This window comes from Numenius arquata, chromosome 7 (assembly GCF_964106895.1).
Source record: "Numenius arquata chromosome 7, bNumArq3.hap1.1, whole genome shotgun sequence".
Classification (NCBI taxonomy): Eukaryota; Metazoa; Chordata; class Aves; order Charadriiformes; family Scolopacidae; genus Numenius; species Numenius arquata.
In genome coordinates, this window is record NC_133582.1 from 4,255,065 (window position 1) to 4,275,382 (window position 20,318).

Consider the following 20,318-nt stretch of genomic DNA (forward strand, 5'->3'; position numbering starts at 1 on the left):
ATAAATAGCCGCAGAGGTAAGATACAAACTCCTTCAACAGAAGGAGGAAGGCAAAGTTAGAAAAAGAGGCTATATATCCTTCTTGCTTTAACTTCCCAAAGGGATTCAGGATCCCAAGGAAGAAATAAGAAAAAAAAAAAAGCAGCACTAACATTTCATTATATAACTTCTCACAATGCGATGTATTCTTAGATTATTTCCTTATCCTTTTATAGAATAAGTCAGTCGCTAGGTGCATTATAATAAGTTTACTTGAATAAAAAAAAAAAAAAACAAAAAACAAACAAACTACACACTAAAGTCCCAGGAGACAACCATAGCATGATTAATGCCTAAATAAACTATCCAACACACCTTCACTAGAATGCTGAAGTTGGAAGAATATTAAAAACACTCAAAAAGAGATTAATAAACCGTAAGTCCAAAGACTCAGTGAAAATGTCAGAAATTACTTCGGAGGGGAAAAGTATTGCCTCTATCACAGTATCATTTCGTACCAAAAAACCCCCCCCCCATGGGATATTTTGGATTTGAACAAAAGAGAACAAAGCAACCTGAAAACAGATACGTTGCTGTATTAGAAGTCACCGTGGTATCTCAGATGGAAAGTAATATGAGCTAAATTCTTTATTAGCAAATGAGTTACAATGCGGACTGTGTTAAGTCAGCAGATGAAGTCCAGAGATAAAGAAACAATAGCAGCATTCTCTGATGGTGACATTATGTGTGAAAGATCTTGGCAATCCTAAAATGTCTATACTCCCTAATGGAGGAGAGTCATTTGCATTACATATTATTATCACAAATAGTCAAACGAAGTCACTTGGACACCAGGACCTTTTAATTCCAGGAGCAAAAGGAAGTAACAGGAGTCAGTAGTTGACAGTTTTATGAAAAACCACTTGTATTTTGGATTTGAACTGAAAGCAGTTCTTAGTTTTAGGGAGGTTTCTGAAGTTTTTACTTTTAGCGGCTGATCAACAGCACAAGAAGCAAAGGAGATACTGGGATGAGGCCTCAGGCAAACAGCACATCACGGTTTCCACAGAAAGTTACTCATATCATCATTGAGAGAAGCAAATCGTGGCTCAGATAACAAACAAAAATGACCCATCAATAAAACCCTGAGAAAATTCATAGAAAACAGCTGTGAAAACAGGAGAGCAGACTGCACCGCAGACATCTATACGGGATGTTACCAAACAGGAGGCAAATCTTACAGATACCACCGACGGGAAGCCCCATGGCGTGGCCTGTCGGAGCTGCTCCTGCCGGGGCTGCCCCGCCAACCGGGGCTGAAGAGCAGAAGCCGCTTTATGTCAGCGAGAGGAGAGGCAGGGCTGGAACCTCCCCAGGATTTGCTCTCTCCATCAGCTGGGAAGCAGCCGGGAAGGAGCCCGAGCACCCTGATGGCTGCACTGTCCCACATCAGAGGAGGCGCTGGCACTCGTCCCGTCTCACAACCGGGGAGGCACAAATCTATTTATATAAACACTTGCCTCCATTTGACTGTGTCAACTGCGGCTTGTTTAAACCAGAGAACAGCACACAGATAAATTAATGAATTCATCTGAGGCTCTGAAATACTGAAGACACGAGAACCGCAGAAGGCATGAGAACAGGAGACCAAAAAGCAAAGCAGTCCATTAGTAAATCGAGTATTTCCAACTGCAAAATGTTTTGGTTTTACTTTCCTGCTCCCTGTGAGTTCCTTATTGCAGATTTAAGAGCAAAACAAACAAACAAACAAACAAAAAAAGCAGCTGTTAAAGCATCAAGGAAGAAGCAGGGGAAAAAAGGATGTGGTTAAGAGTCATGGGAGAAGGTGGTGAAACATCTCCCTGTCGGGAGATGATCTCTACGTGGCTTTCCTCACAAGTAAAACCATGGTCTAAGGGTTGTTGATGAACCATCTGGAGGGCTCTAGACAGTGCTGGGACCTGAGGGACCTCTCTGAGATGTCCCCCAAAGGATGAAAGGGAAGGGACAGGAGAGGCACAGAGAGCAGGGGACAGGCCAGCCCGCCCTCCGGGAGAGTATCGGTTATGAGGAGTTGCAAAATGACCAAAGAAAAAGATGGAGGAATGGATATGGACTCAGTGCCCAGGGGCTACTGAAGCCCAAGGGCTTGCAGGTGACAGGCACTCCTGTGCCACCTCGTCTAGGAACCAAAAAGCAGAGACACACAAGACCTCCCACATCCCCATACCGAGGCCCTAATTATGAAGTGATGGTGTCTCCTGATCAGGCCCATCATCTAACACCTAAAGGTGAAGAGAGCAGATTAAAACCAGACAAGGCAACTTAGCCACAGAATTAATAAATTTCGTTGCCAACTGTGTGAAAAAACCCAACATTTTGAGGAGATAATGTCATAATGGTTGGCAGTAAAACACAGGATTTAGGTAAGAAATGTAATTCTGGTGTTGATAAACCACATTGTTAGAAGATCAGGGCTGTTTATTTAAGTCCTGTAAAATTTATAACATACCCTTTCCACGTAAATAAGCACAGTTAACAGGCAGGACAGAATTTATAAAGACAATTATTCCAAGAAGATAAGATCTGAGAAGGACAGCAAGTCGGGAACCCACAGAACAACAGAAACAAAACGGAGCAAAACAATCATTCATGTCAATAACAGAGCGTGAGCAAAAGGAATTGGGTCACCATCTCATCAGTACATCTAATGTACACAGTGTCAAGGAGGAAACAGCTCCACGCTGACAAATTTAACACCCAAATTTTTGGTGGTGTCTCGTTTAGAGAAAATAACGAGGGTACTCCTTGAGCACACCTCACCAATCATCCTTTCGCCTTGTCCTCACTTGTTTTCATATATTACTGGCCCAGTATGAGTAACGGCACAAGTGTTCAGAGACGAATTAATGTGTTTCCTTCCTGCAAAACTTATACTTCTACTACTACTTATATATCTTATACAGATATATCTATCTATCTTATACAGAAGAGCTGGGGTTGTTCAGCCTGGAGAAGAGAAGGCTCCGGGGCGACCTCATAGCAGCTTCCAATATCTGAAGGGAGCTACAGGAGAGCCGGAGAAGGACTCTTTGTCAGGAGATGTAGTGACAGGACAAGGGGTAACGGTTTTAAATTGGAAGAGGGGAGATTTAGATTAGCTATTAGGAAGAAATTCTTTGCTGTAAGGGTGGTGAGACACTGGAACAGGTTGCCCAGAGAAGCTGTGGCTGCCCCATCCCTGGAGGGGTTCAAGACCAGGTTGGATAGGGCTTTGAGCAACCTGGTCTGGTGGGAGGTGTCCCTGCCCAGGGCAGGGGGGTTGGAACTGGATGATCTTTAAGGTCCCTTCCAACTCTAACCATTCTATGATTCTATAAATGCAAGATGAAACTGCACGGATCAATTCCCCAGACATCAGAGTAACCAACAGAGCAAAAACGATTGCTCCGTTGGGGTGGTACATGAGTAAAGTCAAGCGGAAACTGCTTCAAGTGATGGTGGCACCTTGGAGATACCCAAGACATTGCATCTTTGCAGAGATGCAAAGCAGTTTTTTGGCTAGAAAAGCCACAGCCCATCCCAGTTAGCCATAAATTAACTGATCAAGCATGAAAGGTCATGGCAGGGGATTGGATCTCGATGATGTTTAAGGTCCCTTCCAGCTCTAAGCATCCTATGATTCTATGAATGTGACAGAATACAGAAATTCAGAATTAAAGATGAGTCCCAACTGCTTACGCATAATCTTCAATTGTGCAAGATTGCAAAAACAACTTTAAAGGTATCTTTTAATTAAATATTAAAACTTCCATCTGAATGCACTGGGATACTTAAGACGGGCATTTCAAGAGTAGTGATATCTGTTTCAAAGAGTAAAGTCGTATAGTTCAAGTGGCAAAATTGCACTGATATTATGATCTGCAACCCTTCCTCATCAACCTCTCCCCTTTGGAGAAAAAAAACAGTTTCGAAAGTTGAAAGGATACTGAGCAGATTAAAACCCACCTCAACAACTCCAAAACATTATGAACAACATTATAAGGTCTCTAGAATGAAGCTGAGAACACAACTATAAACAGTATAACAAACATAGCCTTCATCACCAGCCCCTTCACCACTGCATAGCAGAAAAGTTGCTCATCAAACTCGGTTTAATGAGAAAAGACGGTTCCCAGGGGAAAAGAAAAAAAAAATATTAAGAGGAAAATGAAAACACAGCTGCACTTGAACAATTAAAAAGCCACAAAGGAAAAATCAAGTACAGGAGCCTGATAAGTGCCTTCGTGGCAGCTTTGGGGGGCAGGGGAGAAAGAAATTAAGGTGGAAACTTTGCAGTAAGGTCAGTAAAAGTTCCAAGGTTATTATTTTTCTTTGGTTTGCACTGGTTGAAATACTACAGAAAGCAGATGAAAGGAGAAACAATGTTTAAACCTATAACCATGCATTGCAAAAATAATGATCAAAGGACAGCACGGAAAAAAAATGATGTAAAAATTAGTTTAGTTGGACAAAGTAATCGCTGAGTCTTCAAGAGAGTCTGTTATTTCTCATACTGCTAAAGCAACAGCTCAGAATATGTCTAAGACTGAAAAGGAGATCTCTCTTCTTCAAGTAAAACTTTTTTGATGGGGCAAATTTTAAGGGACTCTTGTTGAACACGTTTCCATTGATATACTCCCTTCGTAAGAAATAAAAGAGTTTAGTTTATGCAAAAGTTGGTTAAACTGGTGATCTAAGCTGTGGCTTGGCAAATCTTATCTTTGCACTAATGAAAAGGTTTCTAACAAGAGAGTCCTTCGCATTGTACTGTTTTCTCACAAATCTTCCTCATTTTACTTCTCTTACCTAATTTCTAAGAGTTTGGAAAGTCCTTCTAGTCTTGCAGCACTTTCCTGTAATCAGCTAAAGCCAAAACAATTTCCTAAGCAGACCAGAAGTACAGCATTCCCTCTCAGCCCAGAAAAAAAGAACCCAGAATAGCTTAATTATTTACTTGCTGTATCTATGACTTCCCAGCAGTTAAATCCCAAGCTTCAAGAGGTTATGTTGTATTTTATTTCTTGGGGAGGGGTTGAGTTGGGTTTTTGTTTTGTTTTGTTTTTTTAGTTTTTAGGGGGAACATTTAGGTGCAGAAGGAAGCCAAGAGAGGACTTCCAGGACCAAGGATGGGTTTCCTTATGCCCAGCTCAGGCCTGGCACTGAAGGATCTCCAGGTTCGAGGTCCAGCAGGCTCACCCACCCGTTTTCAAGCCCCTCCTAGGACAGCCAGACTGGGAGACTGGTGCTCTCAGGTCTTCCAGGAACACCAGCAACGACCTGAAATGTGCATCATCCGCTCCCACTGCTCACATCAACATCTGGCCGCAAATTCAGCCCTAATCTATCTCCAGCTGTTATGTCTGGCGATCGTGAGCAGTTTGCAAATATACTCCAGGCAGGACATGAAATTCAGTGGACTGCTTTTTGGACAAAACCCAAATTAAAGCCCCACCAAGAAGAATAAGCAGAGGAAATGAAGTTAGACGCCGTGCGAGATGCTGATTGGTTTTGGCACTGCTTGAGAGCGCTGAAGCTAGAAGGTGGTGAGGAAAGAATACAGTCACCGAGTCACTAAAAATTTAGGAACTGTGAAAGGAATTAGTCGCTGCGTACCAAGAGCAACAACCCAGCTTCTCGGCCAACTAGCAAATTAGCAGCGAGAGGTGTAAAAGAAGCAGGAAGAGGAAAGGAGCAGGAGAGAAGAAGGGCTGGTCTAACCACCTCAGCTGGACAGACACGCAGCCGAGACCTGTTTTACTGCTTTAGGATTGTAAAGTTCCTATACTTCTGCCCTGTCAGTTTGTTTCCTGACCACCACCAGGAGGGGATTTTAGTTCAATTGTATTATTTGATAATCCCAGTCTTTAAGGTGGAGGAAATTGTGCAATGCACCATTCTTCTTATCAACCTCTAGGTTTCAACAGCCACAGAAGATAAAGAGTCATCTGTGTTTGGATGCAAAAGTATGATTTTGACGATTATCAGATTAAGACCAAAAGGACTTATTAAAACAAACAAACAAACAAAAAAACACCAGAAAAAAAATATCTGTGTCTTAGATAGTAGCAAATACCAGCATTCTTCTGTGCCTGATCAGGGTACTTTTGTGCTTTCTGACAATGGATGTCTAAGGTGACCTCAGTGACACTATTTATGCCTATAAATACTTAGAGGGTGAGTGTCAGGAGGATGGGGCCAGTCTTTTTTCAGTGGTGCCCAGTGACAGGACAAGAGGAAATGAGCACAAACTTGAACTTAAGAAGTTCCATCTAAACATGAGGAGGAACTTCTTCACTTTGAGGGTGGCAGAGCCCTGGAAGAGGCTGCCCAGAGAGGTGGTGGAGTCTTCGTCTCTGGAGACATTCCAAACCTACCTGGACACGTTCCTGTGCAACCTGCTCCAGGTGGACCTGCTTTGGCAGGAGGGTTGGACTAGATGATCTGCAGAGGTCCCTTCCAACCCCATGTGATTCTGTGAACACTCTCCCACCTCAATGTCTATGATCCCACTATTTTCCCTTTAAAAGTATGAGCAAAAGGTGCTGCAATGCTGTTCACTAAACCAACACAGATACTGACTGCAGAATACGTGCTCCTGATGCAAAGGTATGTGAGCTATACAGGATCCTAAATGTTAGACAGCTAAAGAACACTGTGCAAGAGGGCAGATGACCAACAGAGATGACCATAAACGCTGCCGACAAGGCGACAAAGCAAAGCCAACTGCCCTCTCATCTGGTTCTTCCAAGTAGCTCACAAACTATTAAATACATAACCACCTTTTAAAACATACCAGTTTCTTTATTCTGGCACATGGAATTCATATGTTTCTTTATTTTGGCACGTGGAAGGAATGAGGTAAGGGCGACTGATGAAGTCTCTCAGCAGCTTCAAATTCTGAACAGTGTTGATAGCCCTGCAGACCACAACATCTGCAACACGAGCTATATCACTGCGCCTAGAAGCTATTTGTTGCCATATATCTCAGTTCTCGCAGAAGGCTGACATGCTTGCGACACCAGGAAAATATTCTCTTCAAAAATATTTTTGCTCCTTTTTAAAAAAAAAAAAAATATCCTTGAACGCTGTCCTTATAATGTATCTATACATCTTTGTGCAAGATTGTGCTAACAAAAAATAGTCGCATTAACACGGGAAATATCAAACCCCAAAGCTGAACATCTCTTTCCTTACATTTTTTTGTAATGAACTGCTGAAAAATTCTCTTCGGTGTGTGCTCATCCTTAATAGAAACAGAGCAGGAACTCCGAGTGTAATCACGCCCCCCCCGAAGCAACACGGGAGTCTGTCGTTCATTTAATACACTATAGAAAAGAAAACCAGTCTTGCTATGACAAGAGACATGGATTGCTGTAGTCGCTATCACAAAGAAAACGCTCTTGCCTTTATCTACAGACTGCAAATAACTATCAGGATAGTTAAAGGAATGAGAAAATTGGTATTACCTTTACTATTAATCCCTTTGAGTCAACCATCCATATCCTTTTGACAGCTGCATCTTTAGATACCCCTTCTTTTTCCATTGCCATAACGATGAGGTTTGCTATCCCCAGAGCAGCCTGAAGGAAAGAAGAAAAGAAGTATATAGTAGAGGGGGCTTGGACTAGATGATCTCCAGAGGTCCCTTCCAACCCCATATCATTCTGTGATTCTATATGAAACTAGAAATGAAAGCAAGCCCCCGCTCACCTATTTCCTCTACCCACTATTTTTGATAAGTTTCTTAATTTTATTTAACAATAAAACTGAATTATTAATTTTTCATAAACATTAGTGAACTGTTGCTACCATTTGGTAGTTAGAAACCATAATGCAGATAAATAGTATAGATAAATCTTAAATCATATAGATAGATCACAGTATAGATAAATCTTAAGATGGCATTTTCAGTGTGGAGAGAATAATAAATGTTTAAACTCTAATGAGAAATGCTAAAACTAGCATTTATTCCACATAATCATCTCAGAATACATTAAATAGTTTTTTTCCTCTTTGAAATTTTATTTTGTTCATTAGATTATTTTTTTTTGTAATTTAAACCAAAGAAAACTGCACTCTGCCTGCCAGAAAGTAAAATGCAGTCCTAAAAGACTTTCTGCTCTTATCTTTTTTTAAAATGTCCATCAAGAACCTAAGTGTCCTTTTACCTACTATTAATGTGTTTTGTAACTCTAGACTTGGCTGCGTTCCCAGTAAAAGCAGGGGCGAGAAAAATTCACTTATCAATATTTTGCTGAAACACATATCATTCTTACTGGATTTTATAACATTTCATCCAACAGATCAAATGTGATACAGGTACAGATAGGAAAACAGGCAACAAAATGAGCCAACAGACCACTCAGTATTTCTGATTACCAACCCATATACATATTTATGGGATTGATTATGTTTCTTGTTCTTTATTATTCAGTTTCACTGAGAATCAAGTGAGATTCTGTTTTTTTAGTTAAGAAATAAGTAGTTTTATTAGGAACGAGCTCCTGCATCAGTGATGATGTCTACCATTACCTCTTTGCAGCAAAAGACACACTGACAAGACCAATGAAAAAAAATAAACATTAGACCATGGATTCATCTGCCTGGTGAACATGGAGCAAGAAGGAACTTGAGAAATATGGACAGTCTTGATCTACAAAGGCGTTGACGTGCCAGACACGGATGCAAGTTGTCATGACAACTACAGACCTGATCTCAGTAGCACCAAATATTAAATCAAATTAAAAATATCCAGACTACGCAAAGCTGGATTACTATATTGCACCTATAGAGGGGTTTGAGACCATGAATAATATTGTTCAGAAGCTTGCATGGGGTTGTAGACTTCATACAAGAGATGACAGCTAGCCACGCCATAGATAAGTACAACCTTCACTTGTGTGTCAGTGGCTTCAAAATTTATATTGAAAAATTACTATAAAAAATAATGTGCACAAAAATCTTCATAAATGGATGATCTTGACAGGCAGAATACTGAAAAATGCTATTTAATGACAGGAAAAATCAAAAGGGTGCTGGTTCTTACTAAACAACACTGACTCTGGTAAATACGTTTTATTTCATTACTCTTTGGTGGCCTAATAAATTTCCTCAATCTTTCCAAAAAACTTTGTTTATATTGAGGGCAGTTCAATAATTTACAGCTGAAGAGCTAAAACCTGAAGTTTTAAAAAGAGAACAGATCTCCACAATATATCTTATGAAAAATATGGGGCCTGACCAGACAATCAGAGATTTTTCTGTAAATTTACATTCAACTTAAGAACCAACTTTCATTAGGTGTTAGTGATCATTCTACCCATTTAACGTTCTTGTCAACTGGATATATGTAACTTGATTAAATACTAAGAAAAATCTTCATAGTACAAATTTTTCCTGATGGATAAAAATACAAACCTCTCCAGCTCCCTGGAACAACACCGTGTGATCTGATAACCTGTTCTTGGTGATACGCAATGCTGCAAGAAGACCTGCAACAGCCACAGACGCAGTTCCTAAAATAGAAAAAAAAAAAAATAAAAAATTTGGTTATTCTGGAAATAATTACAAAGCATTACATTTTAAATAATTCCACAGCATCTTTCGGCTACAAGATACAAGTACTCTGGGTAGTAACAAAAAGTTCAGTGGAATTGGAGTTTGCTCTGCTTTGTTCTTACAAAAGTTAAATGTAAGTGGGAATATCTTCAGAGTAACGTTAAATAAAATAAGATTGATTAATTCTACTGGATGGGCATGATTGCTGGGGCATGAAAATATTACAAAATACTTGGGTTAGGAACTTTTTCAGAAAGGAAGGGTGTGAGAGCCCAGACAGAAGTATTTCGAAGGACTCCAGATATTGAAAATTAAGATACTGGTCTCATTCTTCAAATAGATATACTTCAAATACAATAAGATACAAGACTGAAATAAAACTTTATTTCCTAAGAGGAGGTTGTCAGAGTAGGAGAGCATATGGTGAACTATTACAGAGCAGCTAAGCTAGCTGAAAGGGTAAGGCCAGCTTATTTAAGACACCGACTGTCCTACCACATCTGAAAGCCCTCAAGCAGGCATCTAACCCAATCCTGTTCACAACAGTAGGATCCCCTTGTTCAGTTCTGGGAATAAGAACCAAATTCTTCCTTCACCAGACAGCAGCTGCCATCGACTGACCCAAGGAAACCAAAGATCAGGCCGTAAATGATTTTGAGAAGAACCGTAAGAACTTGCAAGTAGGAGATCTGCTGGCTCCTACAATTGTGTTCCTGAGCACCACAGCCCTAACTGCAATTGTCTACAACCCACCTGGGTGCTTTTAAAAGGAGAATTCACATCGCTACTGATTTTTCCTTCAGAAAATGTGCAAAATAGGTATGACCAGCCCTCCAAAAGCACTTGGCCCAGAATCTGCACGTTGGACATCTGCCCTCAATCTGCAGCTCCCCCGAAGGATGTACTTTTGCTATTCACAAGTCTGCTTTCTCATAAGCAAGGCAAAATTCAAAGCTGAGATAGCAGTAATCTTGGCATTAAACTCAAGGAGATGCTCAAAACAGGTATTCACACTGCAGGCACACAGACCATTGAGTTTCAAATACATGTAGTTAAGGAACTAAAAGAACAGGAGGAGTAAGAAGCCTGGTAGTGGGTCAACATCTCCTTAAAAGACATAATTTAGGTGTTGAAGGCTGGGTTTGAATCTGTGGTTTCTAAGTAGGATCATCTGAGCTTCATGAATGGTTACTCGTTCAAAAGTAAAAGGTAACCCTTAGTAAAATTTAAGAATACATTTTAAAGTTATAAAGTCCCTTAGAAAGTCACTCTTTGAAGTAAATCCTCCTGAACAGTTCAAAAACATTTGTTTTTAGAACTAAAAAGTTTGTTACATGCTTCTCTGACTTTTCCCTTCAATCATTAGAAATACAGGACACCTTATTCTCAGCCCACTTAATGTTTAGACCATACAACTTTGTCATTTTTAGTTATTTAGTCATTTTATTGACTTGTTCTGAGAGCTGAGATCATTTACTCTCTTCTCCCTCATTTCTAAATAAATAAAAAAAAATAAATCTAAAAAACGGTTCCTCTGGGGCAGGGCTTTGGGAACAACCACCATCTGGCTGAGACACTTCCACCCCGCAGCATCCAAGAGCCAGTTTCTTTCTTTCCCAGATGAAACCGAGTCTTCCTCTGGCGAGTGCCAAGTTGGCAAAGACCAGAAACGGCAAAAGAGAGAAGTCAGACCACGCTCTCCGTTTCCCTTGGTTCTCTACCAAACAATCCTCATAACCAGCAATAAAAAAAAAAAAAAACCAAACCCCATCCTCTCGTTGGATGCCAAATTCCTTCTTCTATTTTATGTTACACAGCTGTGCTTGCAGGGGAGGAGGAACAACTAGTCTACATAACATGGCTTATTCCTAAGACCATGGATCTGGTCTCCTGAAAAGGAAATCTGAGCTGGAGCACTGGAAGGTCCCGTTTCCAGCCCCTGACGCCAGAAGTCGTGGCCACCGCAGCACCCTGCCCTCACCAGAGGACTCCTCACTCGGTCAGGAAAGCTGCTCTTCTAGCCACTTTCTGGTGACGGAGACAAAAAACGAAACACCGTAAATTTATAACGAATGGGAATGTTGGGATCCAGCTTATCTTCACGGCTGAGGTGCTGCTGCTAAGTCTGGCAGCCAGAAAAATGGACTGGGATCGTGTATGACCAGTTGGGATACTTTTACAAACTCTTATTACAAAACCATCTTCTGTTATAAGGAAAAAGAAGAGAGATAAAAAACACGAATAAAACACTACTTTGAATGTCATTAACATTTTGCATTCATTATTTGCATGGGATGTGAGTTGTAATTACTTGTATGTTCATTATGAGGGTGATTTAGAACAAAGGTTATAATAGCAATATATAAAGGTTTAAATATTGTATTTCTCAGGAATCACGATTTGCACAGAACTGTTCTAAAAATGGTATCTTAAAAGTACTCCACATCGGTCTTATTCAGCCATTTGACTCTAAAAAGCATAATAACCCAGTTTATTAGATTACTGAAGCCACTATCACTGCTGCTGGCAGCGGCTGTCATCACTCCTCGTCAGCAGCTTCCCTTATTCCTTCCTACTGAAAGGGGGAGACCGTCGGCGTGAATAGCGGATCTGTTTCACCGGAACCGCTCTGGCTCACGGCATGACCTTAAATTTCACCCTGAACGCCGACTTGAGTTTTTGAAAAGAATCAAAATGCAATTCACATCCATCTGCCAAAGCCTAACCCACCTCTCGGGGACGTTACGGAGCAGAAATAGAGTTTCGCTGCTTTTCCGACTGTCATCACTATGGGAAGGAGAGAAATGGCTTCGCCTCCCTCTCCCACGGAGCAGAGGTTAAAACCCTCGTGTGCAGAATAAGATAGACATTGTTCACCCATATAATGTCGAAAACTGATTCTATCTTCCCCAAATTTCTAGAAGAATAACCACAGCAAGTTTAACAAAGGATATTTTTCTAAAGCAGTGCCAGCTGCTGTGACAGAAAACACTTCCATACAGTTTTCTAGGAAGGCGAGTCATATCTTGTAAAAATATGGTAGACGTGAAATTTCAAAGTGCACTATTCTTTATCAAGTTTTTGTTTTCTGGCCAAGATTCTTTAGTCTTTCTTGTTACTGTAAACTGTATGACCGAGTATGAATATGTCAAAGGAAATCCTAGAGACCATAGCCTTTTGGGGTTGGCACATTATCAATGCTTTGGAGCACAGAGTCTTCTTTCAGCAGATGCTACAATTAAAGAAAAAAATGGGCAAAAAAGACCCAAAACATGAGGAATGAGACGTTCAATTTTATTGGATGTAGTTTAATTAAAATTAGCAAGAAATGGCTTACGGCACTGAAGCATTTGTCCATTATTTAAAGTTTCTGAAAATAAAACTTGTGTTCAAGTATTAGTAGTTCCTTTTATGTCATTTTCTCTACCTCATCTTAAAAAGCTAGCAAATAAGAAGAGGGAAGGAATTCCTGTAGCACATCCTAAAATCCGAGCTATTCATTCTGGACTAAAAGATTAGGAAGTGGTAAAAGTAAAATTCATATTTCTGAATACACAGCATAATAGAAATCACATGTCAACGCGGCCAGTCTTCCAAATAACACTGCACAGGGTGCCAGGGGAAAAAGATACATCCGTTCCCCTCTCCTACAATTAGTGGGGAAAAAGGTGAGAATAAAGATCCTGCCTAAAAGGTGTCATCTCAGCTGCTAGTGAGGCAATCCCAGGCACAAATACAGGCTGGGTGGAGATTGGCTGGAGAGCAGCCCTGAGGAGAAGGACTTGGGGGTGTTGGTGGATGAGAAGCTCAGCATGAGTTGGCAACGTGGGCTGGCAGCCCAGAAAGCCAACCGCATCCTGGCCTGCATCAAAAGCAGCACGGCCAGCAGGGCAAGGGAGGTGATTCTCCGCCTCTGCTCCACTCTGGTGAGACCCCACCTGGAGCACTGTGTCCAGCTTTGGAGTCCTCAGCACAGGAAGGACATGGACCTGTTGGAGCAGGTCCAGAGGAGGCCGTGAAGATGCTCCGAGGGCTGGAGCACCTCTGCTGTAAGGACAAGCTGAGAGACTTGGGGGGGGTTCAGCCTGGAGAAGAGAAGGCTCCGGGGAGACCTTAGAGACCCTTCCAGTCCCTAAAGGGGCTCCAGGAGAGATGGGGAGGGACTCTTTATGAGGGAGTGTAGCAATAGGACGAGGGGGAACGGTTTTAAATTGAAGGAGGGGAGATTTAGATTAGATATTAGGAAGAAATTCTTTCCTGTGAGGGTGGTGAGACACTAGAACAGGTTGCCCAGAGAAGCTGTGGATGCCTGGAGATGTTCAAGAACCAGGCTGGATGGGGCTTTGAGCAACCTGATCTGGGGGGACATGTCCCTGCCCAGGGCAGGGGGGTTGGAACTCCATGATCTTTAAGGTCTCTTCCAACCCAAACCATTCTATGATGATTCTATGAATGCTGTGGCTGTGGGTGGTTCACAAGGACCTTCTCTGAAGAGGTAGGAGCTCTTTCTCCTTGCCATGAAGCGGCTTTTCAAACCTTTGTACACTCGTCGCCCTGCTCTGCAACGGGTGGGCAGCGAAGAGATGGGGAAAGGCTCCGGTGATGGAGAAATGGAGCCTTTGTAAAAGAGCAGCCGTTGGGTGTATTTGAAAAGGGACATGGAGACCCAGAAGCTCAGGGTGGTTGAGGCTGGGAGGTCCTTTGGTGCAACCCCCCTGTTCAAGCAGGGCCATCTGGAGCCAGGAAAATAGTGAGAATGAATTTCTTTTTTTAAGCCACAAAGAGCAAAAAATGAAGCAGAAGAATACTTGTACATACACGTACTTGTATATACAGATGGAAAAGTCTAGAAAAGCTACAGTGGGGGATTTACTTGAAGCCTAATGATTTCAGTGCAAATTTACTGCTGAGTAATGGAGAGATGACATCCTGCATATACTGGAAGAAAAATATATTTCACATAACCCTACACTATATGTCTTAATGGGATTTTTTTTATTATTATTTCATTTTAAAAATCCCAATGTCTGTTTCAGCTGGCAGCAAACGTCACCTCATATTACAAAAACAGGTTTTCTACAGTTTGAGCATAATATCAGAATTGGAGATATATGGTATCAACATATAAGCTACTACATGTCATTCAACTTCGCATTTTTCAAATTCTTGGCCAGAGAATGAATTGGAAGCCCCCTCCCCACCACAACCCCAAACCTTCTTTACAATTTGATCTCAAGAACCGCAATTTCCAGGTACCAAATGTATCATTTCTGATGTTAATGTTAAAAAGAATTAAATCTTAAAAAGGAGAATGCTTGTGACAGAGAAATTCCGATTTCTGAGAACTGCATTGACTTAACGCTAAATTGGTCATAACATAACTTCCAGATTTAATTTTCCTAATTATTCAAATGGCAGTCTACCGAACATTTAGCTATATTTTAAATAAAACCACACATGTAAAATGGAATAATAATCTTAAATTATACATGCTCTACAGTTTTATTGTAGGTCTGCTTCTTTTCATAATTTTTTGATGCAATTAAACAGCACAGCTGTTAAAAACTAATGACATCTAAGGTCATGATGGATACCAAACTTAATTCCAATCCAGTGCAATCTCCCCTTGTAAATATTTTTGTTGGCATAAGACACAGGCTCTGTTTCCATGATGGGGGAAAGCAGTGCAACTGTGGGCACAGTGAAAGAGAGCTATAACACTAGAATAAAACCAGTATGATACTGCAGAGAGAAACACATTTTATCTTGGTTGGCTTCCACTGCAGAAGTTTGTCATTGTCGATTGTGACAATTTTGAAGTACGTGGGTGGGGAAAAAGTCAAAACAGTTGAAATAATTGACCTGCACAGAGGCAGCAAGGCTAGAAAAAAATATGCCACTATTTCAAATTTATCCACCTCAGCAACGACTACAACAACCAGCCACCACGTGACAAGTGCTGAGAGACCCATGTAAAACAAATGCACGTCCCCCAAGACCTGCAAACTTGCCTCAAGCCACCGACTGTGCTCAAGCAGCAAAAACTCTTTCAACAGTCACACCAAAACTCAGCTGGGTGTGGGTTTTTTTTTTGGGGGGGGGAGGGGGAGATTTTTTCTAATGGGATTTTCGGGCTCCTGAACTGTGAATCCCAACCCTGCATCCTCCCAGGGGTGGTCAAGCAGAGAACATCTTCCACCCTGATAAACAGCTTTGTTTGGCAACACAAGCCCCAGTTCTTTCTTCTTCTGGCATTGGTCCACTCCCAGAGAAAAAAAAAAAAAAAAAACAACCCACATCTCTTATCTTAAAAATATCTTTATGACTCCTCCTTCCAAAATATATTGGAGATGGGCAAAGCTTGCAACCTGATCTAATCCAGGTATTTCTAAACGTTGTGAAGCTTGACATTACAGTAGTCATTAACATTTCTCCCATATAGGAAATTATGATCAAAAGAACACCCCAATTTTGGAAAATGTTCTCCAATAGTTAGAGAGAAACAGATAAAAGTGTTGGGGTTTTTTTAATCCAAGGCTTTCACTGATTTTCATTTCCAAAAATCATATTCTATATGTTGCAGAGAGGGAAAAACAAAAAAAAAGTTGATTTGTGGTCAGAATGAAACCAAACAAGAATACAAGGAAAAAAGTGACTATTTTCTCCCTAAACCAACATTATTGCTATTGTATTTGTAAAAAGTACTTTAAAAATATAAATATGAAGAAATGATCATAATCACAGAGGGAAAAAGTTCACCACCCATCCAAAAACCAAGATGCTTTCTAGAATGATAAAGTAAGAGCAGTTTTATTATTCCAACACAAGATTTATAGCAGTTGGTCAGAATTGGTCCTGTTGGTCCTGTTCACCCTCGTTCCCAATTCCTTGAGTACAGAGAGGGCACGTAGCAAAAGTTACAAAGCTTTTTCCAAAGTCAAGGATATGACCCCGCTGTAGCAGGGATGGAGACAAAATTGTTTCCAGAAACTCTTAAAATATATCTATAGGTGACCCTTAATGGCCAATCTTTAGTGGTTTCATAAGATCAGTCTTTTGGCAGACGCTTTTTTCCAAAGGTTCTGCAACGGCGTCAGTTTGGGGCACGCTGACACCCTGCAAATAGCCACGAGCCAAACAGAAGGCAACTGCATTTGTCCAAGTTACTACTTGCAAATGGGTATTCAGCTTGCCATATTTTCTCCATATTTTCTATATCTTTTATAGTGTCTGGCAGGCGTCAGGTTTGTATATTAGTTGTTTGTTTGTTTGTTTGTTTTTAAGATTTGAAGTACTTAAAGGTCTTCGTTGCATCACTAAGATATATCTGAATCCTTTGTCTGGATATCCTACGGCAGTGAAAAAAGGCTCAAGCCCTTTCACGAAACATATTAAACAATTCTTTCTATCATTAAATTAGCTTTGGCTTGACAAATATTTGGACTAGGAGAAACTATGTTTAAAATATCATGTAAGCACTATCTTGGGAAGATGATGGCAGATCAGATGCAATGTTTGTTTGTTTGCTTTTATTGGCCTGACCCTACTTGTCAGCTTTACTGCTCTAGGGGTAGAAAATACAAGTTGCACATAGAGAAGGCCACTCTTTCAAGTAGCCTGGAAAAAAATCATGCCATTTAGAAACTGAAAATCTCTAAGGATTGCTAAAGAAGTTAGCACCATCTATCCCCATCGAAGTTGTCAAGGTGAAATATCTTTAGGGTTTACACAGCTGGAATAGAAAGAGGAAGAAAAGATTGCTGGATCTGTATTTGGGCTGTTATTATTAGGGAAAGATGACATCATAAAAAAAAAAAGATACTGATGGTATTCATGGGGATCTGATGACAAACGACAGAGATCTGAGCAGACTAAATGCATCCGCTTTCACCTCTTGGAAGCTATAATAGCATTAAGGATGGAGATCACCCCCCAAAAGTCCTAGACTTTACTTATGAAAATAAGAAAAGACCCACAAACACAAATTAGATTGCAGAAACTGAATAAATTAAAAGCCAGCACGTAGCTGCACTTCTAAGAAAGACCAAGAGCTGCTACATCAGCTCAGCCAAAAGCCAAACAGAAACCTTCCAGCAGTTTTGAATGTGAAGACACCTCCTCCAAGGTGTACAAGAGAATGAAGTGGCTTCAAAATGCATCCAGAGCCACAGAAGACTTTCTCAGCTTAGTTTCCCCCTATCTGGTACACTTTTGTTGAAAAGCTGCCCTACCATTTCTTTGAAACTACGTTCTAGTTGAGTCTTTTCCTAATTTTGGGGTAAGAACCTTTGTCCTGCAAAGAAAGAGAATTTCCTGTGGGAGCTGGGTCTCTGAACAACCAGAGAAACTTCTAGATGCTCTTTGTTCTGCTGTATTGGACTGTCGTAGCCATGGCTACACTCAGGCCCTGAAGGGTAGGAAGCACCATGCTTCTTACAAAGGGAAATGACATTTTATAATTAGCTTATTTGCCATCTGGGAGTTTGTCTTCCATAATCTGTTTCAGCTGCAGGAGTAAAACTCAGCCAGGCTTGTAACAGAAACATAGTTCGTGTGGCAGCCAAATCCCTAACATCGGAAAGGCAAGGGCTGTTTGAATTCACCGCCATGTCTTGAGTCCCTGAAATAAGACCTAGGCCTCAAGAATGACTTCTGGAAAACTCAAGCTCCTAATGTCTGACCTTAAGTGTCACTGCAAATAGTTAGAAGTGAAGACAGTTAAACTCTCGTTTTGGATCCCATCACTGCTGAGGACCTCCACCCACCCAAGGAAACCTGTGGGGGTAGGAGGCTGCTGGTGCCCCCCTTGGGTACCTGTCTCCACCCGACTTCAGTTTCCTGGCAGGACGGGAGCCAGTGCACTCACTGCCTTAGAGAAAGTTATTTTCCAGTGCTCTTTTCCTGATAGGAAATAAGGCAACCCAAGCAGCAGCATCCGCCGCTTCAGCCCTCCTTGTCTTTCTTCTCAGGAGGGAAGGGACAAGAATCCCCCTTGCTGGCGTTTCCCATCCTGGATTTTTTCCTTTTGTCAGCTGCTACAAATGATTCAGATAGGAAAGCAGAGTCGGGGGGATACTTTTCCTCTAAAATTGAACACAGCCACTAGACTGCAAGGAAAATTAGAAGGGTATTTAACTGAGTTGCCAGTTTAAGAACTGAAATAGGGTTTGACATTTATCAAGCAAGCTCTGTCACATGGAGGAACAGTGGGGCAGTTGTCACCGCAGTGACAAAAAAAAACTGAGGGAAGTACAGTGCAGGCTTCAGCTTTGACATTTGCCCAGAGATCTGACGTTAATAATTTATATGGGAAAGCCATTCACACACTAAACTATTAAAAAAAACCCCAAAACCCTGAAGAGTGAACATCTAAATAAAGCACGAGGCATAAATGAGAGGGGGAAGGTTAGGAGCAAAGACAGCTCACCAGAAACCAGTGCTGAGGAAACCCAAGGCATAAGATGACCTGTACTGAACGTCTTCAAATATCACAGGAAAGCTGATACATTTTTTTTTTTTCTCTCTGGTACATCAATTAAGACTCATTTTTCTGGCTTGGGAGCATCACAAGAGTGAAGAGAAGAGAAAGAGTCTTACCTTGAATGTCATCGTTGAAAGTGCAATACTTGTTACGGTACTTGTGCAGGAGACGGAATGCATTAGCATTAGCAAAATCCTCAAATTGAATGAGGCAGTTCATGCCATACCTAGAAAGACAAAAAAAATGTGCATTACATTAAAAATAATACATAATTGCATATTAAAAAGTTATTAACATTAGCAGACAGATTTTGAATACAAGTATAATATGATTTATACACCTACTAACATGTTTCTGTTATATTCTGTATCTTTACACCCACATAAATTATCTAGAAGGCATAGACTACGACTACTCTTTACTCAGTTCTAAGTTAAGAATAAAAGGTCGGGGGAAAAGGCCTTCATCTCCCTGCAGACATCTCAACAGAAGTCTTCCCTCAGGAATCAGCTAGCGAGCAAAAAACTTAAGGAAGGTAGTAGAAAGGTAGCATATTCAGAACATGAAATTTTATTTTATTGACATGATGCAACTGATTTTCTGATATCAATACTAAATATTTGTTGAACAGTATGCTGAGAAACAATATTATCATCCATGTCAATGTTTTCTCATACCTGTAGCTAACGAAACGATTCAAACTGACATTTCCTATAGTACTTTGAAATCTCTGCATACTGTATTTTGAAAATATAGTATGCAGTTGCATTAGACGCTGATATGACTATCTAAGTCAGTTCAACAGCACGAATAAGTAACTTGTGAAGTCTAGTGAAGTTAATAATAAGATATATTAATGTAATATTACTACTATGCATCCTCTGGTCCCTAGATGCATTTCGTAATAGCACTGTCTCTGGGTTCCTTGCTTATGTCATTTCTCAAATACTTTCTTAAAACAAAAAGAAAAATACCCACAAAAAACCAAAGAACACCAAAGACATTTCTAGACAAAAAACTATGTAAAGACTGAATTCATTGGCAATAGGAAAAAAAACCAAAACACCACATAACTTGAACACTGTCAATCTCATGGCGGGGGGGAGGGAGGGGGGAAGTAACACACGAAAAGTTCAAAATATAAGGTTAGTACTAGAACTATACAAGTTTGGATCTGGAAATACCACATAAACATCTTCTCACCCTGGACTAACATTACAAAACGTTCTTTAAAAAAAAAAAAAAAAAAAAAAAGGTA

General features: G+C 40.6%; 1 protein-coding gene across 1 annotated transcript in view; it reads right to left on the bottom strand.

Moving 5' to 3' along the window:
• ME1 (malic enzyme 1) overlaps positions 1–20,318 on the bottom strand; it is a 161,844-nt gene that overhangs the window by 17,910 nt on the left and 123,616 nt on the right. The window contains exons 7-9 of the mRNA XM_074150187.1: positions 19,177–19,286; positions 9,439–9,536; positions 7,488–7,601 (exon numbers count right to left, since the gene is read on the bottom strand). Coding sequence (XP_074006288.1) covers positions 7,488–7,601; positions 9,439–9,536; positions 19,177–19,286 — 322 coding nt within the window. The remainder of the gene's footprint in view (positions 1–7,487; positions 7,602–9,438; positions 9,537–19,176; positions 19,287–20,318) is intronic.